The 27,968-nt window shown below is 36.2% G+C and overlaps 2 protein-coding genes across 6 annotated transcripts in view; both read right to left on the bottom strand.

Moving 5' to 3' along the window:
* Positions 1 to 82: 82 nt before the first annotated feature.
* On the bottom strand, positions 83 to 9,702 carry Hsdl2 (Hydroxysteroid dehydrogenase like 2). 2 transcript variants are annotated; one of them, XM_053751564.2, is made up of 12 exons: positions 9,503 to 9,702; positions 9,259 to 9,422; positions 7,995 to 8,086; positions 6,654 to 6,775; positions 6,011 to 6,097; positions 5,002 to 5,120; positions 4,514 to 4,610; positions 3,859 to 3,953; positions 3,367 to 3,494; positions 1,312 to 1,417; positions 1,004 to 1,132; positions 83 to 260 (listed from the first exon to the last, which is right to left on the bottom strand). In XM_053751564.2, the coding sequence occupies exons 1-12, from the start codon at positions 9,523 to 9,525 to the stop codon at positions 148 to 150; spliced, it is 1,275 nt and encodes a 424-aa protein (XP_053607539.1). In that variant the 5' UTR covers positions 9,526 to 9,702; the 3' UTR covers positions 83 to 147. The 2 variants fall into 2 exon arrangements, with proteins under 2 accessions (XP_053607539.1, XP_053607540.1); XM_053751565.2 differs by lacking the exon at positions 3,367 to 3,494 and adding an exon at positions 2,105 to 2,172 and having other exon boundaries at positions 9,503 to 9,683.
* A 1,598-nt stretch (positions 9,703 to 11,300) lies between these two features.
* Positions 11,301 to 27,968, bottom strand: part of wake (wide awake) — a 172,453-nt gene continuing 155,785 nt past the window's right edge. For all 4 annotated transcript variants that reach the window (XM_053751475.1, XM_053751477.1, XM_053751478.2 and 1 more), the window contains 11 exons: positions 22,036 to 22,153; positions 20,746 to 20,850; positions 19,475 to 19,626; positions 18,161 to 18,355; positions 17,595 to 17,790; positions 16,730 to 16,862; positions 16,000 to 16,135; positions 15,477 to 15,682; positions 14,906 to 15,051; positions 13,242 to 14,811; positions 11,301 to 13,001 (listed from right to left, as the gene is read on the bottom strand). In XM_053751475.1, the coding sequence (XP_053607450.1) occupies positions 12,666 to 13,001; positions 13,242 to 14,811; positions 14,906 to 15,051; positions 15,477 to 15,682; positions 16,000 to 16,135; positions 16,730 to 16,862; positions 17,595 to 17,790; positions 18,161 to 18,355; positions 19,475 to 19,626; positions 20,746 to 20,850; positions 22,036 to 22,153 (3,293 nt within the window). In that variant the 3' untranslated portion in view covers positions 11,301 to 12,665. The remainder of the gene's footprint in view (positions 13,002 to 13,241; positions 14,812 to 14,905; positions 15,052 to 15,476; positions 15,683 to 15,999; positions 16,136 to 16,729; positions 16,863 to 17,594; positions 17,791 to 18,160; positions 18,356 to 19,474; positions 19,627 to 20,745; positions 20,851 to 22,035; positions 22,154 to 27,968) is intronic.

Here is a 27,968-nt window from a genome sequence, read left to right as displayed (position 1 = left end):
ATAATAGCGATCTGTCCCGTTTCTTCTCGTGTATTTCTAATAAACGTTTCTCTTTCATTGAGCGAAACGAAGTCTTCAGTTATCTCTGTCTGCGGTCACAGAGACCTAGATATATTTTACAAACTGATATGATATGTGGGGGGATATTTACACTTTGTTTTTGAGTGATTTCATCATCTTCTCCAATTTCATCGCCTTCTGGACGTCCCCGGAGATCTTGAGCTTGCCCATCATGAATGCTGTTGTAGCCTTCAACTTTCCTACGGAAATAATTATACATGTTAAATACACGTTTTTATTTTGTTAATTCCCAATAGCTAGTGTTCGAATTGAATTTAACTTTGACGTCGAAGACCGTGAGTAATGGACAAGAAAAAGTAGGGACAGTCCCTGGGCTCTGACGAAGGCTTGGGGCGGAAGAAGGGATCAGGAAAACGCACAAATGAGATAAAGGGAGAGTTGACACTCCATCTCCTCGACCTCGACGACCTCGGTGGCGCAGTGGTAAAGTGCTTGCCTCTGAACTGAGAGGTCCCGGGTTCGATCCCCGGTCGGGTCATGATGGAAAATGATATTTTCTGATTGGCCGGGGTCTTGGATGTTTATCTATATATGTGTTTGTTATAAAATATAGTATCGTTGAGTTAGTATCCCATAACACAAGTCTCGAACTTACATTGGGTTTAGCTCAATCTGTGTGATTTGTCCTAATATATTTATTTATTGTTATTATTATTTATTTTACTTTATCCTATTAAATACGTCAGTATTCATTAATGATAATAATAATGATAAAGCAGTTACTAAAAAAAAGTTAAAGTAATTAAGTAATGCTCTCCATTTAAATTTGCATACCCGTGGACGGTAAAACATGTAGTATAGTTTTTCTTTTAACACCACATATTAAAAAAAAATTAACTCATGTTTTTGCAAATAATTATAATCTTTGTCTTTAATTAATAAACTAGGATAGAATAGTATAAAAGGGTAGAGTATCACTTACCAGCGAACAAGTCAGCGAAGTGATTGCTGTCCATGGTGAGAGTGGCGTCGGGCGGCGACTTCGGCTCCCCCTGGCCGCAGGAGCCATCTCCGTTCTTCAGGTCTATGTGCCACACGCCTTCTTCTTTCCCTGTAATATATTACTGATTTACTGGTGGTCATTGACATCACCTTAATCAATGCCCGGTTGAAAGCGGAAGATTCAATTTGATATTGCAATAGCAAAAATCGGTATAAACCTGTTTGTTACTTTCTATAGACAAACTGTACTTGGCTTTTAAATAAAAGTTTCCTTGACATTGGACTTACCTTTAACGTTGAACTGGTAGACGGCCTGAGTCTTCTTCACGAGTTCCGGAGATAGGGTTTTACTGATGGCAGAGAACAACGTGGGTATTTGTCCGGCGTCTGAAGGCTAACAATCACAATATTTAGTAAACATTATAGTCGATACACCTAACAACATTTATGTCAAAGAATAACAGGACAAAACAAATTATGCGAAAAAAAAGGATGCTTCTTAGTGCAACTATTATTTCAAAAATATTTTAATAAAAACTAGATATATTTCTAGAGGTAATGTAAAGTACCATAAAAGCAATAGGTGAATGAACAGACATAATGAGCAGTTGAAATATTTCAATCTTACTACAAAATAAAACTAACAAAATAATATACAATACAAACACGAATTATGTTAGTTACGGTTGTGAGAATTTCATATAAATATAAGATGGGTGTCACAAACATTATTACATTTGTAGAGGTTAGCTTTTGCTCGCGGCTTTGCCCGCGTGAATTTCTCTGCGAAAGCGGAACAGACACGATTTTCATACAAACTTTAACCCCCATTATAGTCATTTGGGGTTGATTTTTGAAAATATAAAGTTATGCCTATATTTGAACGGGGGTCTTTAAATACATGCATACCAAATTTCATCAAAATCGGTCCAGCGGTTTAGTCGTGAAAGCGGAACAGACAGACAGACTTAATTTCCCATTTATAATATTAATACCTTCCAAAAGTTTAATCACACATAATGTAAGCGTAATTATTTACATAACAAACAAGAATTAGTGGTCATAGAATTTTCAATCACACCTTAATGGCCGCTTTTTGTTCACCCGGCACCTCCAAAAAGAAATCAGGTAATAGGTTAGCTACATTACCTGTGAACAAACAGTTTTCCAATTTCAGCATTTTTTTAATTTATGCCAATTTTTATATACATGAATACAGGGACGTGACGTTTCACTATCTAATCTAAACGCATTGAGACGCAACCAACCAATCACAGCGAGGTACCTGTAAAGCGAGGACAATAATATCGCAATGTGATTGGTTGGCTGCGCGCACCGTGTTAAGTTCAATAGCGAGACGTGAATCGCGCACTACGGGCTCTGCTAACGCGTTACGACTAAATCGTGAGTTATATATTTTTCATAATAGTTCCATATAAGGACTTTTAAAACACGATTTTCGTTTAGCGATTGCAGAATCAAAGCCCCGTAGTCTCAGGACTGAAAAATCACAGGATTGTCCTGTTCTTCGAAGCTTCCATATAGACATCGGGTGCAACATTTAATAGCCTTTTGAGACATTTGATACAATGTAGGGTGACCACAATTCAGAAAATAGCCGGAAGCACACTATGAAGATGTACTTTCGTATATTTCACAGCATTAGTACGACTTTTGAATTCTAAAGAACCGAATGCCGGACAATTGAATAATTTACTGAGAGTAATGGCCCAAAATTACCTACATCCATTGTCCCTACATACTATGACCACTTATTCCGTCTGTAACAGCCAAAAACCAATGATAATGTCGTTTAATTTGTCAGTGATTTGTATTTTCTTATACTATATTTTAATTAATTTATGCTATTATTAGGACTTCTCATTGACACATAAATCTCATTTGATTTCTTTTCAACATTTCAAGTTACGAATTAAAGAATACTTTGAATTTACAATTACTAAATTAAATACTTACTGAAAACTATTACTTCTAGAATGTATATAGTTCACATACTGTTATGGTCTATGCAACAATATCTGGCCGAAAACTATGTAAACGACAGCAATTAAAAAAAAAACGATTCATTAAAAAGCATCAGGCCGAAAACAACTATTAAAAAGAAAAATACAATACACTAGCAAATCAACGACAGCCGAAATCAATTTCAAACCACGTTCGGCAATGTTGCCAACGTTATGGCACTACACTATAGGCAACAATCGGGGTCTACATTGCTGAGTTTTAATGTGAGCTTTATATAAACGTAAGTAAATAAGTAAAAACTAAGCAATGTCCGTTGCGTGTCCAGTATCAAGGCTGACTATCAGGCATTAGACAAACCTTCTCCTCTTTACGGTTGACTGCGGAGGTGTGGTACTGCCGCAGCGATGTGGTGACCGTCTTACCAGGAATCCTCATAAACTTCGGGTCGTCGAGGAATCCGTCCATTAAGAGGTTATCGATGTTCTCTGGGTACATTCAGATATTGTATCACGTCTTTGTCCCTTACGGGGCGGACAAAGCCGAAAGTTGTGAAACTCTTAGGTCACGTTCAGCTGTATGGTTTGTCGGTGAAATTGGGATTAAATAGAGTGTACTTGCATATAGAATTTCAAAATTAATATCTGACATTGACAAAATTGTTTTAAAAGACTCGATTTTTCTAAGTCTGGTCTAATACCTAAATCCTATGATAAAATTGATATATGTAAAATCGGCCAAAAATTTATTGGACATCTAAAATTAATTTATTTTTTTTATTGTCATAAAGAATATTCATAAATTGATTGGCCACTAAGATTAATAAGAGATTTAGAAATAAAAGAAACTTACTAGGATCGCAGGCATAAGGCGTGAGGTCCTTGACCCCAGCTTCCCGTAATACATCATCGTCGATAGCGAAGTTACCCGTGTAGGTTTTGGGATCTCTGAAAAATAAAAGAACCCATAAGAGTCATGCAATTGAAACTTTACGTAAGACGTAAAGGGATGAAATGATTTGGTTGAATTAGCATGGTCTCGATTGCTCAGTGTTAAGAGCACTATCCGATGGGGACGTGGGGTTAATTTTCGTTTGAAACCAGAAATTTTAATATCATTACTATTACAGCTAACTATCTACCAGTACCTGTTTCGCTCGAGTAAAAACATAAAAAGTTGCATATCATACTTATGAACGTCTAAAAAAATATATTTAAAAAAAATCGGCTCCATCAAAAAAGCTAGTATCTTATTTTTATTTTATTGAGTTAAGAGTTAAATTTAAGTTTGTCAACAATTGTTACAACAATACCTTTATCCATTCACCAATCTAAAGCTAATTTGCACAATCTCTTATAGACAAATATCACTTGCATTGAACTACATGTAACATATTAACATTAACTAAATAAGCATAGAATATGCGTTTGCAACTAAGTATAAAGCTATAATGATGAAATTATATTATATTTTCTTTATAATATTAGTATTGATGAGCAGGACTTACTTGCACAGCATAACGTAGGCCGCGTCCGACACAATGTCGACCTTACGGCTGGTGGACGTGTCGCCCGTCAACATTTCTATCGCCGCCGTCGCGATGGCTGAAACCAAACACAAAGAAAATTTATATACACGACGGACGAGTACAATCAGACGACATAGAAATATGGTTTAAAAAGGAGGATTTCTATAACACTTTCAGACAAAATCCAGCTCAATCTCATACGGCACCTGTTTATAAATCGAGTAGACGCTTTTGTTTTAAAAATCACATTTTAATACGAGTTGAGCCTAGTCGTAATGCGTGCAAACATACACATGCGTTACTAACGCGTTATAATTCACCACTGCGCTCGTGTTGTAAAGGTTAAGATTAACTTTCATACAAAATTTGCACATAATAATATGTATAGCATGCTATAATTTTTGATTGATTTTTTCTATATATTTTTTTTATATGGAGTTGTTATGTTTGTGTGTGTGTATAAGTACCTGTCCTGGGCCACAAAGCGTTGACCCCAATGTTGAACGGCTTAAATTCTTCGGCCATCCCAAGTACACACATGGACATTCCGTATTTGGCCATCGTATACGCCACATGGAGGGAAAACCTAAATATAAATATAAGCATAAATAACACGAGCTAATTAATCTATCCTAGTATTATATAGGGATGGCTTTTGCCCAGCAGTGGGACTTCAACAGCTAGAAAAATAGAATATAATATAAATGCAAAAGTCAGTCTGTCCGTTCCGCTTTTACGGCTAAATCGATGGACGGATTTTGATGAAATTTGGTATGCATGTAGTTAAAGAATCGCTTGGTGCGAAGCGATTGGTTCGTTGCGTCTCACTCGTTCGAATGAATTCATTAGTGAGCAGTGCAATGCAAACCCGTACTACGCTTTCAGATGAGCCATCGATTGCGGGAAGAAGACACAATCGCACATTTTCATTAATTTTTTTCGCCCTTCTATTTAAGTATTTTAGTGTGCATTTATTTAGCAACAAACACATATGCAAACAAGACCCACCTGTCACTGTTCACATTCATATTCGATGACGTAAAGAAATAATGTCAAATTTATGTCAATATGAACATTCCAAAGTAAGTACAGGTACTGATTAGGTTATTTTTTTTTAGTACAGGTCAAGGTCTAACTGCAACACATTTTCTTATGTATGTAAAATATAAAGTTGAGAAGAGACTCATTAATACTGTAATAATGGCAACACAGTTTCAAGGGCGACACAATTTACCTTTTTGTATCCAGTGCCAACGAACTTTTAATGTATATGTAGTATTAAATTTATTCGAAATAGTTTTGCCACATTTTTCACTTTTTCTCAATAACACCGACATTTTTTTGTTTACGATATCGAAGGGACGGCAAATTATGATTCTGCAATGGGCAACTATGAAGAAGAATAAACATATTGTCTCTCATGTAAACCATGTAACAAGTAATAAGTAAAAACGGAAAGTGGACTTTAACACTTACCAATACGGGTTCATATTGAGTGGCGGCGATAGGTTGAGAATGTGTGCATGGTTACTGTTTTTGAGTAGTGGTAAACACAACTTGGATCTGAAAATTATACAAACATAATCTTTGAACTCACACACTAATCCATTCTTTATATTTCATCCATCCTCTCAAATAATAGTCATTTTAGAGAGGATGTAGGAAAGGCAAACGAACGAAAGGTATTTATGAAGCGGAGATTAATGTAACCGTAGATCAATAAATTATGGATCTTCTTTGTATCATTCCAACAATTCGGCGCCAACTCAACTTACAGATGGGATTTTCGCCCGATTGTTTGAGAGGCAACTGGCAAAATACGGGGCGTAAACCCATCTCAGGCAACTGCCCTATTGGCTACAGTCAATGGCGTCTCAACCAGCCACAGACGAATTATATTATTACCATACATACCGAGTGTGTTATTGCTAACACTGGTGTCAGATTTTATTCTAGTCGTCTAAAGGCATCTGACTTGAAAACTACTATATATGAGGCAGATTGGTATACAAACTCATATGGCACGAGTAGGATACGGACCTGAGACCTTTCGATCCACAGGCAGGCGTCTTAACCATTACACCACCACCGCTTTATACTCATTCATATTATTACTCACGCCAAGAAAGTCCCCCTTGTGTTGATATTGTGCATGAGATCGTATTTCTTCATGTCAGTGTTGGCTGTGCCGGTGATAGAGATGGCCGACGCGTTGTTCACCAATATGTCAATACCGTTGAACTGAAAAAAATATTGTACATCAATGTTTAGGGGGCTTACTAAGGGGAAGAATGATTGGCCACTCGATACGACACGACGCCTTAATTAAAACTATTTTCGAAGGAAAGGTGAAAGGAAGAAGAGGTCCAGGGAGACCGAGCAATGCAAGCCAACTGAAAGAGAAGGCAGGCGTTGTGTCGTATCGAGACCTTAAAAGCAAAGCCGAGGATAGAGGCGTGGCGTATATCCACCGACAAGAGCATAGCTCTTAAATAAGAAGAAGACTACCTCTTAATGCCAATTAAGGATCTAAAAATGTAAATTGATGTGCATCGCAAATTCGTCAAGTATATTTGTATAATATGTATGATTCTTTTTAGGTTCGTAAATGGATAAAAGAGATGGACACTGTTTAAATGAGTTTCTTCCGGCATTAAGTAGTTTGTAGCTTTTTGAGAAATACTATATATACACAAAAATTACACCCTCAGATCTATCTATAGGTACGATGAGTGATAAATTATTTTTGTGACCAATAAAATGTATACATAGACTTGCTCGGTTGCATACAGAAACGAATTTTCCGCATCCAATCGGTGTTTCCAAAGATTCTCTCATCTGAGCGTTTTCCGGTTTCTTCCTCAGTCGTTGAACGTCGAAGGGTGCGCTTTCCTACTTTGATGTCTCCACGTCTCATGGCCGCCGGAATCCATAGTTGCCAGAGCATTTATAGATATAAGAAATATTTTTAGTTCAAAGTCTACTTATCTTGTATCAATATAAACTTTGCTTGTTAATTTTTTATAATAATGATTTCAATGACAGGTTTAGGTGGTGTACCTATCTTTACATTAAGAAGATTTATGTGGCTATGGATAGTTATGATAATATAAATAACAATACTAAGATATTTGATAAGGGGTATCAAAAATATTCTATAACATAAATAGCAGAATTGGACTAACACCCAGTACTTACTTAATTTAATCCCAAAATTTAAGGGTGTTTGAGCTCTATTTTTTGAGTATACGCTGGGAAAATATAGGTAGTAAACCTATCACTGGATACAAATCAATCTGACCAAAGATGTGATTCCACCCAATTTATATTCAAAATTCTCGACGTAAAGCTATCTCAGATTTTAGTTTAGAGATTAAAGCGATAATAAGACATCACAGATTATCTAATTAATACTTTGAATTTATGGAAGAGTTGGGTTTTCTAATAACACAATAGATACCTTTTTAATAGCTTCATCTATAGCCTTCTGGATTTGCTTCTCCTCCCTAACATCCACAATGCATGGAAGAGCTTTACCTCCCAATGCCTCAACTGAAAACAAAAAATTACATTGGGACTGCTCAAGGAAAAATAGAGGAAGAATGTTTGGCCACTTGATACAACATGACACCTAATTAAAAACTATTATTGAAGGAGAAGAGGTCCAGGTGATACCAAGGAAGAGTTATGTGAGCCAACTGAAAGAGAAAGCAGGCGTTGGGTCTTATCGAGACCCCTAAAGTAAAACCAAGGATGGTGAGTGTGTGAACATATCTCTTAAATACAAAGAGCATAGATTTGCCTTAATAAAAATAAGTACATAACGTCCTTAGACCTCATTCAGTAATTGAAGATCTATCTCATATAGACTTTTTGCCAAACTTCTTAATAAGTTAATTTTTAAATTTCTTTTCCTAAGCCAATACCTAGCTGGTATTGAAATAACAAATGTACCTAGTGTGTAAAACACGAAACAAGTTTTTACAAGACACAAACTAGTAGTTTTAGTACTAGCAGTGGTAAGTATTTAATTTATGCAAACCACTTTTTATTGAGTAACTGTTGTGTGCATCTACATCATTGAAAAAAACAAAAAAATTTACTGTAATCATATTTCTATTGTATACTGCTTCCAAAGCAATTATTACGTCAAATAACTCATAGTAGGCATTGTAGAGCATATTATTAAAGTTAATAGCTGCTTATACAAAATCATTCAGTATCATATAATATAGTTAATAAACTAATCTGTAGCCCTCCATGACTCACTGTTGGGCATAGGCCTGTATCATTACATATTATAAAACAAAGTCCCACTGTCTGTCTGTCCCTATGTATGCTTAGATGTTTAAAGCTACACAACAGATTTTGATGTGGGTGTTTTTAATAGATAGCATAATTCAACAGAAATGTTTATTTGTTATAATTTAGAAATACTCATTCAACATAGTATAAGATTCCAGTATATCTCAACTTAATAAAGTAATAAAACTATTTATTACCTACAGAACAAACAATTTAATGTTTCGTTGATTGTTTATATTTGTCGTAAAATAACAAAAAAATAGAGGATATAATCACTGATCAAAGTACAGGTTCAAAGTCCAAAGTTTGGTACAGATATAGTTGCACAGCTGCAAACAAGACAATCCCTGAGTCAATACAGATTTATGGATATAAATCCGAATGAAAAGTTTACTTTTACATGTTTTATATTGACTTACTTTCTTCGGCCGCCGTGTATATGGTTCCTGGAAGCTTCGGATGAGGTTCAGCCGTTTTTGCCGCAATGACAACATTCGCCCCATCTTTAGCCGCTTTCAATGCAATTGCCTTTCCAATACCGCGGGATGCACCGGTAATAAACAGCGTGCGACCCGCCAATTTCCTATTAACACATTCAATTAATAGAAATGGGCCAAAAGTAGAACAAATCAAACTAAATTATAAACTTGTTTCTATGCTCACCCTGTGTTTGCTACCAAACTCATTTTGTTGCTTATAAAAGTTAACTACACGGCAATATTTATATATAAAACGTTAATTTCTTTGTACAAGAATTCTGGGATTTAGCAAACTAACTAAATACAACGGTTTAGTTGACGATAGCCAAGAAAACTGGTATCGTATCGAGGCGAGTTCTCCCACCGTTTGAGAAATTTTGAGGCCAATCCGCATGTCAATATTGTCAAATGATATCAGCTGTCAATGTCATTAATTTTGGCACGAGTTTTCTTGCTTGACGTTTGGTTAAAGGGATGGACAAAGAGTTTATACAAATCCATTCCATTGTCTATTGCTGATTCTGACCAATCTGTAAAAATTTGTTGATTTTGTCCCTTCATCTCGGGGAAACCTTCTATATTTAACAATCACCGTCAGCTATACATAAGTTCCTAGTTCAATGTAAAATCCGGTTGAGCTTCTTCATCAATGACAACGTCAATCACGATTAAGTGTTTCCATGGAATTGATAGGTACTCGATTTCGAGTACCTACTAGCTTTTGCCCGCGGCTTCGCCCGCGTGTATTTCATAGCAAAATCTCAGTAATTTTATCACGTACTCTGTAAGACTGGTAAACATATATGATTCAAATTCTCATTTTTTCTCATCTTTAGTTCAATTTCTCGTTTTCCGCTGTGTTTCTCGTCTGCAAACTTGTCCAACTTGTCCGCTTCCTGCTATGTAATGTAGAATTATAGATATCCCGTACCGTTTCCTACATATTATGTACCATCATGTTTTTCGCAATGTGTCCCGTCCCGTTACCCACTACGTGTCTCCTTTTCATTTCCCACTCCGACTCCCACTCCCGCTTTCTGCAACACGTGCCGTCCCATTTTCCATGACGTTTTACGTCCCGTTTTTTATTAACCACAAACATAAATTAAACATTTTTTGTATTTACTATTACTGTTAATTACTATGAAAAGTAATAAGTAATTTCAACTATTTAGCGGTCCATGAGATATAGCCTAGTGACAGACAGACAGACATACAGACGTTGCCCGCGGCTTCGCCCGCGTGAGGTGTCTTTGCTCTGTCTACACCGTAAGAGATAAAGTCGTGTAACATAGGTTTCTATATAAAAAAAGTCTAGCAGGGTGAAATCACACGATCTTATTGGCCTTGGAGAATTGAAATCGAAGGGCCACCTCGTCTGATGTAAAATGGACGACGTAATTCGCGCAACGTTTGCACTGACGAACACCCAGGCTTTGATATAATCATAACAACCCCATTCCACCCTAATAGGGATGATGGTATTTCACTTCCACCACGTTAGATTTCAAATACGTTGTGTTATTCGTTATCAGCGACCCGAAAAACCGTACAAACAATACCCATGTTGATATTTGACTTTATTAGCCCTTTTCCCCCCCATTTAGGGGTAAATTTTTGAAAAATCCGGAGAGTCGTTTTTACTCATTAATTGATAGAAGTAATCCTGTAAAGTTTCAAACAAAACAAATTAACTGATCTGGTTTCCCCATACGAACTTTGAACCCCCTTTCACCCCCTTAGAGGGTGGCCACATAAGGAATCTACGTGCCAAATTTGAAGTTCCTAGACCCAGCGGTTTAGGCTGTACGTTGATATGTCAGTCAGTCAGTCATTCAGTTTGTTCTTTTATATACATATTTAGATTAATTGCATGGGTGTTTCTCAGAGCGTTTCCACCGCTGCGGTCGCGCTGTCATTACGATCCGTGAATTTTCTTCGGTACGCTTTGAAAAAACAATCTAATAAAATAAACTTCAAAATGAATTTGAAATACATTTATTTTGTGCATCACTCCATACTCTCACTCCGCTAAAATCTAATTTACAACACCGGATAGGGTGAATATTTCACAATATATTATTACTAAAATAAACTATTTTATAATTAAATCATAAGACATTTAGTTAGGCTTCATTATTAAAATTGCATATATTTTTTAGTTATGGCTCGAATGTTATTTTTAAGTTTTATAAAAAAAAAACTAACATAAAATCAATTGCTAATGTACCTACACTGCACTTTGTACAATATTATCTAAGAAATGTACACACTTGTTTGTGAATATTTTTTATTCATATTTTTTACTCTGAGTATTACAATATTCATACCTATAACTTTCCGTTACACTGATATCAATCAGTATAAAAATACACTATATAAATTAACATTTATAGAAGAATACTTCTTTAGAGATCTGTTTGTTATTACAAAAAATAGCGTATGGAGGGACGTAAACTTTTAAATCAATTTAGGGTAAGTATATAGAAAACTTGCATCAACTTAATACTCGAGGGACACATATACGAGTATATCTGATCTTACTAAAACGCACTTCATGAAAAAGTACCTGATTTAACTAAACAATATTATGTTATATTTACATATTAATGTTAATATATAATTAAAATTGTATTATATAGCAAACAATACACACTCGCTGAAATATAATGTGAGATAACTCTGTAATTTTTTTTGTATTTTTTCTGCATTTAAGTCTGCAGTCTTTCAAAAATTAAGAAAATAATAAATACGTATTTCATTACTATTCATTGTAGTTACTTACACCCTGTTTTCCTCGAAGATATGACTTTATCAACAGCGTTTCAAATAAAACAGGCACTTCAAATTTTTGTTAAAGAAATTTTGAATGAAACTAAAATAATAAAGTAGGTAAGTAGATAAATACATTCATAAATCTTGATCGTGTCTCTACTTGATTACTTTCCGCAGCAACACTTATGATCTAGGAAAAATAATGTTAATAGATCTACAGAGAACAACAAGATTTTAAATTCAACTAGACAGAGAAAGCTATCTGAACATTAATCAGTAAGGATTATGTGACGTACTAGAGAAACTGCATATTTATTCAAAGATTACTGTTCTCAGATCTAAGCATAGTTACAAATATAGCGATATTTCAACGTGGAAAGCACCAAATACTGTTTCAAAATTCTATAATACTCACAACTTGGACTTAACTATTTAAAGCATCAACATAATTAGAATTGGCACCAAAAATAATATACTCGTATAGTATCTAGTCTCTCTCTCTAACTCAAACCGTAAAATATCTGATAGGTACTCTGTACATTCGATAATTTCATCACAACACGCCTAAGTCTTTAAATATAAGCTGGTTGCTTTGCTGAATGCTGCAATGCAGCTAGCACATCATGTTTCAGGCGTACATACAGCCGTCCTTTTCTCCACGGATTTTGGAGTTGCAATGGCCTAAAATCATCCCTGAGGCATCGCTCCCGGGCTCCAATCACAGCAACGAGGCAGAAATCCTGCAGTTTTTCAGGACCATAGACCGGGCCTGCCTTGCCTTTTAAGACGGCAGCCATGTTGAGTTGTTTGACAACCAAATCTATTACTTCGCGGGCTGAAGTGCGCGGAGTTACGTGTAGTTTCAGTGAAGTGCCAGCTGCCAATCCTGTTTCGTAAGCAGCGAATACCTGTAGGAGATACAAAAGAGAATGATTTATGTATGTATATAATAATAATAATAATAATATATATATGTATATATATATGTAATAATAATATTTATATAATAAGATAAATATGCTTTGTTATCTATGGGTAGAAATTGACATGATCACATAACTTATTTTCGAAAGCAAAGTAGCAAATTTATTTAGAAGTGCTATTAAGCACATCTTTGAATCATGATCATGAATTTGGTTCTCTCTTACCTGGAGTATGCCAGGTTGATCAGGGGGCCTTTGTTCTGCACTTGTTTTTACATGATCTTCGCTATCACTCCTTTCATCAGTCTTCGGAACTTTATTGTTATATTCCACATCTTCCTGCGTCTCCAAAAGCGGTTGCCGTTTCACGCAAAAACTCGACTTTGGAAACATCTCCTGACCAGTATCAGTAAAATCTACATCTGATGATTTAACGTTAGTCATGCTTTTGGATGAAATAACATTACAAGAAGTCCTGTAATGCTTTCCTTGCGGACGGATTTTCAAAGGAACTGTTGTTATAGGACAGCTTTGACTTTCTGAGTCACTTGAAAGACTCTGGGCGGATTCAGAGACATTGCATTTATTTGTTCTCATGCTAATCATGCTTCCAGGGTAGAAACCTTTCACTGTTAACAAGGGACTTGACGTATTTGATACGCTAGTATTTATACTGTGTGGGCGTGGTTTGGGTTCAATATTTTCATTTTGAAGAACTAAGGTGTCTTCACTTCGAGAAGGTGGTAGTCGGCTGTTTGCAGGACTCGTATGGGAACTTGCAGACTTTATGTCAAATTGTGAGTTGCTACTTAAGTAATTATTGCTCACGGGGCTGGATTGGGTATACTGAGAGTCGGCACTGCCTTTTCTGCTGGTGTATTGTAATTCAGCGTTCAAGTATTGGGAACTGCTCAAATTAAGCGTCGACACTGATGTTTGCCTTGGTGCTAAGCTAAGTTGCTGCTCAGATTTACTGAATTCTGGATGTAGGTTAGTGTGATTTCCATTTCCAGCTGGACCTGGCCATGATCCTCGTCCTGGAGAAGTTTTGGTAATTTTTCCATCTCTGGATGGTATTTGCAGAAACTCAACTTTCAAGTTAGATTCTTTATAATTAGTCTCACTATCAACACAATCCCCGCCTTGACTTTGTGTTTTATCAATTATATGTTTGAGCAGTATACCAGAACAAGAAATTGCTTTATCTTTATCTCTCGCAAAACCAATCAAGTCCATAAGCCATCTCTCTGCTTTCCATATAGAGTTCAAATTATTTTGAAGATCCTCTAATTTCGTCAATCGTTCTTTGGCTGTCTGCATTTCTGTACACGAAAACGCTTCTCGGTGAGAATGAGCGGCTAACGCTACATCTAATTCTAAGACACAGCTAAGTTTGGAGTATTTAATAAGGATATTAGTGTGATAAGTTTGAAGGTGTATCATCTCAAACGCTTGGATCGGCAAGCTGAGCAGATCTCCCTTTTGTAAGAGTATTTCCTTTTGGCCCGGAACTGAGCAAGCTTGTTCTGCCGGTGGGCAAATCATGATGAAGCTGACGTCACTGTTTAATTCTATGACCTCTAAATCATAAATTCGGTGGGCAATGACGCTTTCAATAGGTATCTCCATTTCTTTGAATAGCCTCCTCGCTGCGCATGCGATGTGGTCTAGGAACATTTCTTGAGATTCTGATGGCTTTTCTTGATTGGCGCTAATTGATACAAGACTGTTGATAGTTGGAGCCTCCTCATTGGAAACTTTTCCCGACTGATTTTTCAAATAATCCCATTCTTCACTGAAATAAAGGAAAATGATTTTGTGTTTAACTTTTATCTAATTATTCATCTATTCATTAAAAAAACATTGAAAATATATTATGATTTACTTACGCTGAAACGTGTGGATTTTCCCTAACTCTGGTGTGAGGAGGCACGTTTGGTGTTCGAGCAGGTGCGACTATTCGAACCACTTCTACGGATGATTGGAGTTTCAAATAGCCAAGATATAAACCACGAGGCAGTTGCACTCGAGATACCTGTAAAAATAAAAATATGATCTATATAATAACCTACCTAATCAATTTGTCAAAATTTCTCGATTTACTTGTATCAGAATCGAGTTGAGTACATCACTATATTAATTAGTTTGTTTTGTTATAGATTTTCTTTTGCGCAAATTTTGATATCTTGTCAAAATAGAAAATAGTGAAAATAGAAAATAGGCTTTGGAAAAAAATACAAAATACAAACAAATACATCAAAATGTGACATTTAATTAAATGTATCCATGTATACAAAATTATTAGATTTATTTAACAACTTTAAACGAACTTTTGCAAAGTGTGACGATGTCGAGTACAGTAAGTGTTTGAAACCCCTCCATTTTCCTCCTCAAAATCTGTTTACGGTAGTTCAATAAAATAAAACTATGTTTGGATTCAGATTCAATTAGTTTATTTACCTGATGGTAAGCAATCTGCTCGTGCACCGAGGCCATAAGCAGCTCTCCAATAGTGTTGTCGTCACTGAGCACCCGCCTCCGGAGCCGGGACACCGGCGTCCAGCGTGAGTTTAGCGCCGACACAGCTTTGGCTGACTTCACTCCGTTCACGCAAGACAGTACGACTGTGCCGTGCGAGTCGCGCAGCGGCTTGTGGTATAATTGACCTGGAAAAGAGTAAAATAATATTCAACTTATGCAGAATTTTGATTCTGCATATGTTGAATATTATTTTAGGAGGAGACCCCGTATTGCCATTTCTCTAACAAAAGTTATGTGACGATACGCTGGTCTGAGGCTGAGACGAGTGGGGGAGTAGTTTCGCCATGGATCCACGCCTTATCGAATAGAACATGAAGCCCCGCCCTTTTGCGTGGCGCCTGTGTGCTTTTCATAGCTGTGCTCAAGTTGATATAACGTCCTATTAATAAAAATAAGAATAAATTAGGTACCTACTTCCTTACTTAAAATTGACATAGCCTACCTAAATCTTGAATGCAAAGCGCGGATTGCATCTGCGCAGCCGCAGTGAGCAGTTTCAACCTGAAGTGTATCGAGGAAGATGTGTGTTTCTCCATGTCCGTTCGGAGCGCCTTCACCTCATCCCACGCGCAGGAAACCTGTAAAACACACATGAATTTAACTTTATCGTGCCACAGTTTATCATCATTTTCAAGAAACTGTTATCCAAAGATTTAGTCGTTCAACTTCTAAGCTTTGGATTTCGCACTTGCCAATATCATAGGATTAGAGATAGCTTTAAGTCCATATGTTCTCAACAAGTCCTTCGCAATCATATACACATTAATTATTTACGTTTCACTGGACTTTTTGGGAAGAATAAAATAATCTATGCTCAAGAAGTATTGTTATTGAATCTTAATAGGAAATTGTAGCTAAATCCCTATGTTTTGTTTTGAAGACCCATAATAAGTTCTTATTTCATAGACAAGGGTCGCTGTATGCTAACACTGCGATACCAAGAACGAATGTGTCATTTGATGACTTTTCGGGTTATGCCACTTTGATTCCAAAAATCGTTCCACTTCAACTCCAAAGCAAAACAAATAATTATAATATTTTAATTTCAATTGTTCCACTATATGTCCAAAAAATTTCAGAGGGTATAGTGAGCTACACACTACTATTATATTTTTTACCCACGATGCAAAATGAGTGGTAGTTATTAATCAAGTCTCTCGCAAAAGATTTACCTTCATGAGCCAATGGAAGTCGGTGTAGATACAAGTGGGGTAGGTCTCATCGACCTCGATGACAGGTAGGAACTCTTCGCTTGTCACCAATACCTTGTCCTCATGGTATAAGATACACGCCAGGTAAACGCCCCTGGAATTAAGATAAGTTTATTGTTGTTGTATTTTTGTAAACATAATGTGTAGATATCTAATTGCTCGTTAAAAACAAACATAAGTACAATCTAACAGGTGCTACAATAAAACTAAATAAACTCGAAGAACAAAAGAGGATGCGTAGACATTGTGATTTAAGTAAGTACCTATGTACGTGATGGTGGGTGGGTATGTAACCTAAATCGAAAACGGTGGCCCCTAAATTCCTTTTAGTCTACTGTGACCACATTGTATTATAATAATATTTTGAACTAAAATACCTTTTTTATGTAGTGTGGCATGATCTGAAAAACTATTTTTTTTAATTTCCGCTAAGAAATAAAAGAATAAAAATGTGAGGTGGCGCTTATTTGCGAGGTGTAGGCCATTATCGTCATAACAAATGTGGATTTTTGCCAGCCGTCGCCAACGTCAATTAAAATAAGTATACATATTGCAATAGCAAGTGGACTAATGTAATCCTATGTCTGTACGTACATAAAGAAAAATAATCTCTGCACGTACATACATATTAAAGAAAAATAATTTACAACTCTGGTATAGGTTTCATCGCGATACGTTGCTTAGAACCCGAAATATTAACAATAATTAATTATGAGCGGGCGCACGAAATAAAAGCGGGCGATGCCGCGGGCATAATTGAAATGTAATCTGTAACGAAGTACCAATCCTGAAAAGCGTTTAGATAACGGCAAAAACTAATGTAAACCTTCTAAGATTCTTCTGGAACTTGCTAGCAGCCGTGAACAGCTGGCGGATAGTGGCGGTCTTCTTGCGGGCGACGCGGGCGGGACGCGGCGGCGCGGGCGGCACGCGGGCGCGCGCGCCGGCCGCGGCCGCCGCCAGCGCCGCCAGCGCGCCGCTCGCCGAACCGCGCGCCGCGCGCGCGCTCACGTCGCGCCAACCTGCGGGGAGACGGATCATTATATTCATGCGAAAGTACGTTTGTTTATTTGTCAAATCATTTATTCTTTACTTTTTCATGTAAAATATTATATTACTTATGTAGTAATTTCTCATTCTCACAAACTACTTGCGCTTTGTTACCTCTTCACGCTCTATCTTTTGCATACATATAGTTTGAAGTATGGAGAAGGACATAGGGTACCTTTCATCCCGGAAAAATGACGCGGGTAAAGCCGCGGGCAAAACCTATTATATAATAAATATATACTTATATTTGTGGAAATAAAAAAAATATATGATAAATCTATAACATCACATTTCAATTTATAGTTATCAAAAGCACTAAAATACAAGAACGAAAATACTTACTGCTAGGTACGACGCTTCGTGGCACTGACACAGTATAAGCCCCCCAGCCCTTCAGGTTTCCAGCTGCAGCTCGGAAGAAGTACCGTCGACCTCTCGTCAACCCCGTGGCTAAAACGCGAGTGTTGTTAGTGCCGGCCAACGGGACGTCCCGTGTACCGCACACGTTGGAGAAATCCGCGCGGGATGACCATTCCACTGGAAATATAAAAGCATGATATTACAAATAAAAAAACAACGACGAATCAACTATATGTTGATGTTCGATGTTCACAATTGTTTGACATCAACCCGGAATCTGATTGTAGGTAACTTCAATCCTATATATATATATATACCTACTACTAATATTATAAATGCGAAAGTTTGTGGGGAAGTAAGTATGTTTGTTTGTTTGTTACTCTTTCACGCAAATTTACTGGACGGATTGTTATGTCCGACATAAGAATATACCTGGAAATAACTTATAGGATACTTTTTATCTTGAAATTTCCACAGGAGCGAAGCCCCGGAGCGAGCTAATAATATATACTTGTAAGTAAATTTGCTATAAGTTTTATGATTGGAAGTTATTAAACAATATAACAACACAAAATGACCTGTCTATATACATATTTCGTACTCGTTCCCATATAGGTAAATCCTGATAAATATTATCTTGTAAGTGAGTAACTAACGATGAATAACATACACCCACCTGTATAAATATATGTATAGATATATTATTAAATATTATTAAATTTAGAAAGAAACTACACATGTCTGCCTATAGGAATATACCTACTCAGGAACTTTGCTCTGGTCAAAGTTTTCTAAGTTAGCAACTTCGGAACAGACCTCGGGGGTATCGTACACTACGGCCCGTCTGTAAATTTACTAATAATATCCTTCTCACTGCCACTTGACTTAGACGAATAAGTGTGCACTAAGCTTCAAGTATTTGTTTGCTCATCCGATTCTCATGCAATCGAAGTTCACTTCATAAATATTCTCCAAAAGTTTTGATATTTTTAAGAAATTTTTCAAGTTAAAATGTTCGATTGATCGATGCTTTCGCTCGAACTTATTGACGGTGTTTTTTGTAAATGCAGAAAGAAACAGCACTAGATTATATAGCACTGGAGAAAACCGATGAAGTGAAATGTGGTTGCATGAGAACGGGCCCCGAGCCAGATGACATGATTTTTTAGTATCTAATGGTGTAGCGTTCAATAGACTTACCATTAACACGCAAAGAAGAAGAAATTAATAATTTTATTAGGTACCAAAGTTTCCTTACGATGATATACATGGCCAGCAGCGAAACTAGTGGCTCACCTCTATATTTGGTCACGATCGGCGGGTCTTTCTGGGCGACACCTTTTGCATCTTTCAGTCTGACAGTGACGGCATGGGACCCACAAACTTCTAGGTCTGGTGGAGGGGGTGCGGGAGGGGCGCGAGACTGCTGCCAACCGAGGACCAGACGCCTGAAGATTTAAAGATACATAATTCTAATTAATTCTATAATACACAGCAAAAGCAGGCACTACATCGTATTGTATTGTCAAGAGAGCCACAGCTAGGTAGTCACAACCCTTAGCTACAAAGATACCACTATTATGACGATATACTAAAATCATATCATATCTATATCTAACGTCTCGCACACTTGATATTGTAGCTTTGGTAAATATCATTTAATTAAGAATATGACGTGAAAAAGTGCCTAATTAGTCCACTTAATTTGGAGCACTCGGAGTGAACTAGTGTCCGTTTCTTTGATACCTTTATACATGTCAGTTTCGAAATCTATACACGCTTGATTCCTAGGTACAAGGTCACACAGGTACAGGTACAGGCTAGGTACAAGATATCACAAATGTGAAAGTAAGTTTAATCACGCAAAATCCATCGAACTGATTTCGACGAAATTTTCGTATACGGGCAGAGAGGATTATAACCTGCAATCACAGTAATATATAAATCTGCGCTTGCAATAGTAATAGGATAATTATTATGTCGAAATTCCCATGGGAGCAGAGCCCTAGAGCGTAGTTAGTAAAAAGTCATGTCATTCGTCAAGTTCGGCCTGTAATAATATTAATATTAGGTAATTACTATAAACCTCAAGCAGTCAGAACTTTGCAATATTCAATCAATAAACAGTTCCAGTTCCATATTCCAACTAATTATGTAGTTAATTGTGTTGAAACCGCAAACAAGAACATTATCAATGTTTCACGTCACACGCAGTCGAAATGTTAAGTTCACTAAAAAAATATATACGTTAGACTTTAATAAAAAATCAGATTTATTTTCTAGAAGAAAAAAAGAACCGTAATAAAAGGTAACAAGTATACTTATAATAATACTAGGTATATACTTCTAGGTAATAAACTTCACAATATCACTACTTTGAGACAAAATATCTTCACCTCTATCATTCTGTTAGGATAGACTGTTAGGTTATAATTACCCAAATATACATACACACACATTACAAGTTCAATAAAAGCTTGTAAAATATAAATAAATTTATTTGTAACACAAATATAATGTACAGAAAACGAATGTAATAGCTACAAAATAATAATAATTGAACTCACTTCAACGTCCGCACCCTCCTCTCCCAATGCTGGGCCTGCTTGTCTTTCTCTGCGCCCGCGCCGCCCGCGCAACCGGTCGTGCCTGCTTGCCCACTGGCTGATGACCTGGAAACACCAAGACAAAATTTAGTATACCTATGTGACTGTAAATTTAGAGAAGAAATTAACACTCTTATTCATAAAAAAAGTTAACGCAGGTGTTTTGTCATAGTCGCACTTTACAATATAGACATTGGCAGATCTAGACAAAACATACTTTAGCTTAAAGTATGCCTTACCTGTTTTATTAATAAGAGGGTAAATATTTTTATCTTCTAAGTACTATTAATTTCAACATGACGAGACCTCCACGTAGACCGATATAGAAATATTGAAGCCAGCTTGGGTCAGTTTCATTTACAATATTTTTCTTGTCAGTTTACAGAATAGATTTCGAATTACATGTCGTGTATTTTTCTGTCTCAATTTTAGTGCACAAATTAATAATCAAAAGGGTGTTTGAATGGAAGTGGAGAAGTAAAAGTAGAAAGGACTCTGGGCTCCGACGATAAAACCACAAGAAGAAACTGGGAAAACGCTCAGATAAGAGCAACACTCCTGTTTAAATCCTGTCTGTCTTATATTTTTAATTAGGGGTATAATTAAAAATATAAAATATCTTAATTAAATTAAACTGTGTTTTGAACGGGTCTCGCGGGCGCAACTTTAGTCTAAATAATTTACGTTATTAGGGTACCTATTGCCACGCGAGTTTGAAATAACCGAAATTAGAATTACTGTTTTGTCTTCAGGGGATTTACAAATTCTTGTGTAGAAACTCTTTCTTAATTAATTTCGACGAATTTATTTGATTGAATGATGATTAAAAATTAATTTCAAACGATGCCTGACTGAAGAATCGTGCCAAACACTAAGAGCTAATTTGAAACTTTCACTCTTCATTGGTGAAAAACAAAAGTTATACGGGCGAAGCCGAAGGTAAATCAAGGTTGGTAGGTAACAATAGTATTCCCAAGAAGGTAAAATCTCAACCATCATTATATCCTCTCATGGATGTTGTACGAGGCGATTAAGGGTCACACAGTCCTAGGTGCTGATAGACAACAGTATTCAGAAGGTTGATAGATATCCTGTTGTAAAATACATCGGAATCAAAATTACATGGTTTGTTTTTGCATTTTTGTTGTTTGTCCTGGCTTCTCGGCGTAACAGAAACACACGAAGATAAGAGACTGTCATATATATCCTATATATAAATAAGATAAGAGACTGGGAAAGATGAAAAGATACCTGGTGCAGTCGTCCCGGCAGCTCCTCTCCTGGGCACAGCCGACCACCTCATGCAGCCGAGCCTCCGCCTCCCGCGCCAGCCTCCGGAGGTGGGCGCCTAGGGCTTCAGGGGTCTTGACTGGAAGTGATCAATATTGAAGGTTAGTTTTCATGTACTAACTAATCAATTTGATCTATAAAGTGCTTAAATAAATGTTTTTATATGTCTCATATTTGACACAAGTTTTTAACGTCGTCAGAGTGAATAAACGAGATAGCGTGACAAAAAATCACGTCCGCGTATTGTTGAGGAGTTCCTTAGATGGGAGCTGCTCACCACAGTGACATTGCCATCGAAACTAAAAGCCACGTGTAAAATTACATGACTGTGCTATTAACCGTTGAAGAATACCCTCGTCGGGCTATCCTAAGTGCACCATCAGGTTATATCATAATAATGCATTGTGATCCCAACTAAACGTACATACAAAAATTCAGCTCGACCGCTTAAAGAAGTCATTCTTCCTCATCAGGCGAGAATTAAGGCCGAAAGCATTCATACATACTTGTACATTGCAAGTTAAATAAAAGCTTTTAAACAAAATACGACCGTAGACAATGGGTACCTATTCGACATCCAGTATATCCCAAACAGAATCAATAAATCGATAGTCAGAAGTTAGCGCCTAGGGGATATTGCCTCTTATTCAGGGGTAAAAACTATTTCTAAGTGGATATACAGGGCAGTCAATGTGTGTAGATGCGAGTATTGTGTTTTACATTTTACAGATGTGAAATAAATTCTTAAGTATATAATTTTTCCCTGAACATTGAAAATCGTAGTTTGTTTTCCATATATCGGTTAATCGTTACCGTCAATTCTATTGTCATCGATGATTCTTCTCATCTCATTATCGTTTAAATACATAAATATTCATGAAAAAAAATTAGAAACCCCCGAGTCCAAAGATGCTGGCATCATGTCATTTGCTAGAAAAGAGCCATTTCCTAATGCCTATTAGGAATCGGTTTTAGATGGTCTGTCTACCCCGTACTACCCCGAAGCGGTGGTGGTGTAACGGTTAGACGGCCGCCTATGGATCGAAAAGTCCCAGGTTCGAATCCTACTCGTGCCACATAAGTTTGTATACCAATCTAACTCATGTATAGTAGTTTTCATCGACCACCACTTGCTTCCGGTGAAGAAAAACATCGTGACGAATCCTGCACACTTGTTGACTATTAACTTGTGTGTGAAATGGAGAAGGCAATGGCAAACCACTTCATTAATAATACAAAGAAAGTTGTTATATGTGTTTAATTCCACGTAATGACCACGACCCTCAGCCATGAGGAATACAACTATGAAGGAGGTATAAAGACGTGATACTTATTTGTCTAATAATAATAACACTCGAATTGCGCCACCCACTGAGATTTAAGAAAACAATCGATGAGATATCTGTCAAATATCAGTGGCAATAAACTGTTATCATAATATAATCTGATATACATGATATGATACTTGACGGACGTTGATGAGCTAATCAGAACATTTGGAATTCCATCCGTGAAACGTAAATAGGTATTATTTCAAGAAGTGGGCCCTCAGACCACACGTATATTTTAAATCTGTGTTAAGGCACAGATTACATATAATACTTCCGGTAGTTAAGGTCAAATAAAATAAAGTTACTATTCCTTTTCTATTTATCTCGGAAAATATACTTAACTACGAACTTAAGAAACTTAGTGTATGTTTCACCACTTTTTTTCTTTCTATCATATTGTAATCTGACAGATAAACTAACGACTAGATAAATCTGCCTGGTTTGATTGGTAAGTTAGCCAAATACTTCCAATAATTGTAAAGTGCAATTTCTAACGCTCGATACATTTAGGCGACTTCATACAGCAAGCAGTGAAATAGGCTCGCTCTAATCTAAACTAATATTTAAAATGCGAAAGTTTGTTTATTACCTCTTCACGCTCCATCGCATCGTCCGATCTTCCAGAAATATTGAATACAATATATAGCACATAGTTAGTTTTGGAATAATAGAACGCAGTAAATAAATAATAATAAATAAATAAATAAATTAGGACAAATCACACAGATTGAGCTAGCCCCAAAGTAAGTTCGAGACTTGTGTTATGGGATACTGACTCAACGATACTATATTTTATAACAAATACATATATAGATAAACATCCAAGACCCGGGCCAATCAGAAAAAGATCATTTTCCATCATGACCCGACCGGGGATCGAACCCGGGACCTCTCGGTTCAGTGGCAAGAACCTCACCACTGCGCCACCGAGGTCGTCAAAAGGCAGTGGCGGTAGAAAGGTTTATTTTGTGTTGTAAAATATAAAAACAACATTCCCGAGTGGTTGATTGTATCGTAACGTAGTAAACAAGTAAACATAGCAACATCCAACAGTTAGGAATACGGAGAACGTCAAAATATAGTACATAGTAATATATACGAATTTAACTAATTGTCATGAACAAAAAATTTTTTTTTTCATTTATTTTGGCACAAACAGTCATAAGACAAAAAATAGTTATAAAACAGTTTACAATATAATAGACCAAACAGTGCCGACTATGTATATAATAATAATATTAAAGCAAAAATTACACGTGTTAACAAACATCATGACAACTTAACTAGAAGCACATCATTAATAAGTACCAACATTAAATTCATATTGTACGCAAAGTATGCCATTTTGTGTAAACGTCAGCGGCGCCGTCAAAGTTGACTGGTGCAGTAAGTGACTACACAATTTACAAACAAAATATCTTGTATGGTCAAAGATACGATACTGGTTAAAGGCTAGAAATATATTTTGATAGGATAGGATATGTTATTTTGTTAGGTTCCATCAAAGACTTCTCTGCGGGCTCCACAAGCGATCGCATGAAATTGAGTCAATTCGATTCAGATATGAATCCAAAGCCAAGGAGTATGCAATACGTATTTTCGATTGCATATCAAAACCGGAATAAGAATACATGATTTCTTTGAGATTTTGGGCTCCGAGGGATATTTCTTTTAGCGTCCGGAGCGGTTCCAACACGCACTTGACCATTTTATTTGTTTGTTTATTATAACTTTATTGTACAAAAATAAGTACATAGATTCAAATTAATATAAGAAAGATAGGTACATTATATGTACAACGGCAGACTTATCCCATGTAGGGATCAGTCTTACACTTTATATTTTTTTCTTTTCTCTTCTACAGTCAGTTATTTATATAAAACGTAATAACGTAAACAAATACCAAAATCTCTCTCGAGTGTGTTTGAATCGAGTGGTGAAAATGCATTATAATCCGAGCAGTAATTTTTGAGTTTATCACGAACAGACAGACGCGGCAGATTACTTTGTTTTATAATATGTAATGATAAGGAAGTGCAACATTGACTCCAAATTGAGTAACAAAAGTTTTAGAGCAACTCATCCCCCAAGACACGTATCCACACAGTCGAAAGTCCATCCAATAGTACCCACTCAAATCCTTTAGACTATAACGGTGTGATGTCGACTAGGGATCCCTTGTGATTTGCATTCAATAGACGCCATTTTGTGGATCTGCGATACAAGGCTTTGCTGATACGACTATTGGAGCATAACCTCGATAGGTGATATCGATGGTGATATCTTACAAACTGGTTTTTTGAGGACATGACTCGAATCTTATATAGGCACTCTTTATTCTCCTTCGAAACAAGCAACATACTCGATGTTGCATGTTTCTAATTGGGGGAAGAAATGATATTTCACATATTTTATTTAACACTAAAAATAATAAAAATACATAGTTTAGATATCTGATAATGAATATAATCTCACTTATCGTGTCTGTGTATATGTCTGTCCGTGTCATTGTAGTAGCCAAACGGCTGAGCCGATTTTAATTTAGTTTATTTTTATTTGAAAGATAATTTAATCGAGAGTGTTCTTAGCTACTTTTGGAAATTATGTGCTCAGTATTTTGGAAACCATCAGGTCTTTTCTAGCAGATGAATTAATGCAAGCAATAATTGTTGATTATTTTATTTTAAATTTACTTTTTTCTTCCATGCTGATTTGGGAGCGAAAGATCAAAATTTTATGATCTTTTGCATATTTATGCATGTCGCTTGTCGTCTAATACACATTCACTCATGTTAAAATTTACTTAAGTACTAAAATATTTTTTGACATAAGATAATAAAGGTCAAATTTGACATTAACACTTCCCAAAACTCGCGCTTGTTCAACACAGACATCACGCATGATTCAATGGATTTTCCCGCCAACTTCTATTGTTTGTTCGACTAGTTCCTTCAACTATGCAAATATTGTTTTTATTGAATTTTGTTCAATGTTATGTTTTTCGTTTTATTTATATTTTTGAATAAATAATTTAGTTACCTAATTTAATTAACCTCAAGTTTTATTGAAAAATATGTGGATTCAAAAGAGGTTGCTCAATTTTGAAACAGTCACAACATCAATACAGAAATCATTTAGTAGACGGATGGTTAATATATTAACATTTATTTTGTTAAAAAATACTTAAGTAAGTCATATTATAGGAAAAACGCAGCGATACATAACATTCTTAGATAGAGACTAGAAAACGTCGCCAAGTGCGAATCAGTCACACAGATTACAGGGATATATACCTACGTCTTTATTGAGTAGCAATTAATTATTCACAGCAAAAAAATACTTTTTTTTTTCATAGTGTTTGTTTAAATGACAAAGCCATCTACAGCATATTAATTATAGATATTTCACGAGTTCGCCATTCGGCTACGGAAACTTTAAAATCCTAAAACCTGACAGTGGATACCCTCCTTCTAGGAATGAGGGACTATTTTAACTTAACATTCCACACTGTAATTTCTGTTAAACGATTTTGACGATGACACAGATTATATAATAGTTCCAGTAACGAAGTGTATAGCTAAAGGGCTCAACATGCGCGGAACCGGTCCTCAAAAAAGGTTGTGGTTACTATTGAGGAAGGGTCTCATGTTTTAATCCAAAAAGTTGCAATAAGAGTGGTAAATCTGATTGAATTTTGTCGATTCTCTCTGCCTTATATCTTGATGGATTATTTCAACATGGATATTAAACTTTTTTCCTTGTTTTATTGTTGTATAATTTGTATAATATAATAATTTCCATTTTATATTGTGACAACAATAAAACAAGGAAAAAAGTTTAATATTTAATAAAATTAGATGTGTGGTGTAGTGTCTTATTGTAAATTATTTCCTGGGTTAAATTTAATTTTGAACTTAGTCAATTAAGATTGTGGGCATGCCCATTTGCCCTCAGCGGTGGATCCGCGCCAGCCTCACAAGCAAGCATAATTAGTAATAATTACAGTGTTGTAGTCAGAATAGATAACCAGCAGGATAATGTTATCATCCCGTGCGTCAGGGACTGGGGCTATTAACTGTAATGGCAAACGCTGAAATAAAGACCCGAGCACACTGTCATGGTGCCTATTATGTGATAGCTTCGTCTGCGTGACTTTTCCACTGTAACTGAACATTTTCCCGGATGAGAGATTGAAATTTGTCAAGCATGTAGTTAAGAGTACAGAGAAAGAATTTTTATTCCGGAAAAAAGCATATTTACCATGGGAAATCCATGCGGACGAAGCCGCAGGTAAAAGCTAGCACAATAATATATGTAGGTTTACATATTCCGATGTAAATTATTTTGTAAGCGAATAATGACCTCTACTCTTAATAGCGTCAGTGCAAGATAACACGAAACGTATTAAATTAAACCAAACTTAGGTTTAATTTAAGTTACGAAGTTTATAGTTATTCTCTATAACTAAACTTTACCACTATCAAGACGTGAACATTGAATTTGAATCACGTTGAAATTTATGATGATGCTATATCTATGGTCATAAGTAAATCATAGATACAG

The sequence above is a fragment of the Plodia interpunctella genome, chromosome 11 (assembly GCF_027563975.2).
Source record: "Plodia interpunctella isolate USDA-ARS_2022_Savannah chromosome 11, ilPloInte3.2, whole genome shotgun sequence".
Classification (NCBI taxonomy): Eukaryota; Metazoa; Arthropoda; class Insecta; order Lepidoptera; family Pyralidae; genus Plodia; species Plodia interpunctella.
Note: the sequence above shows the minus strand (reverse complement) of the source record. Positions and strands in the feature narration are given on the sequence as shown.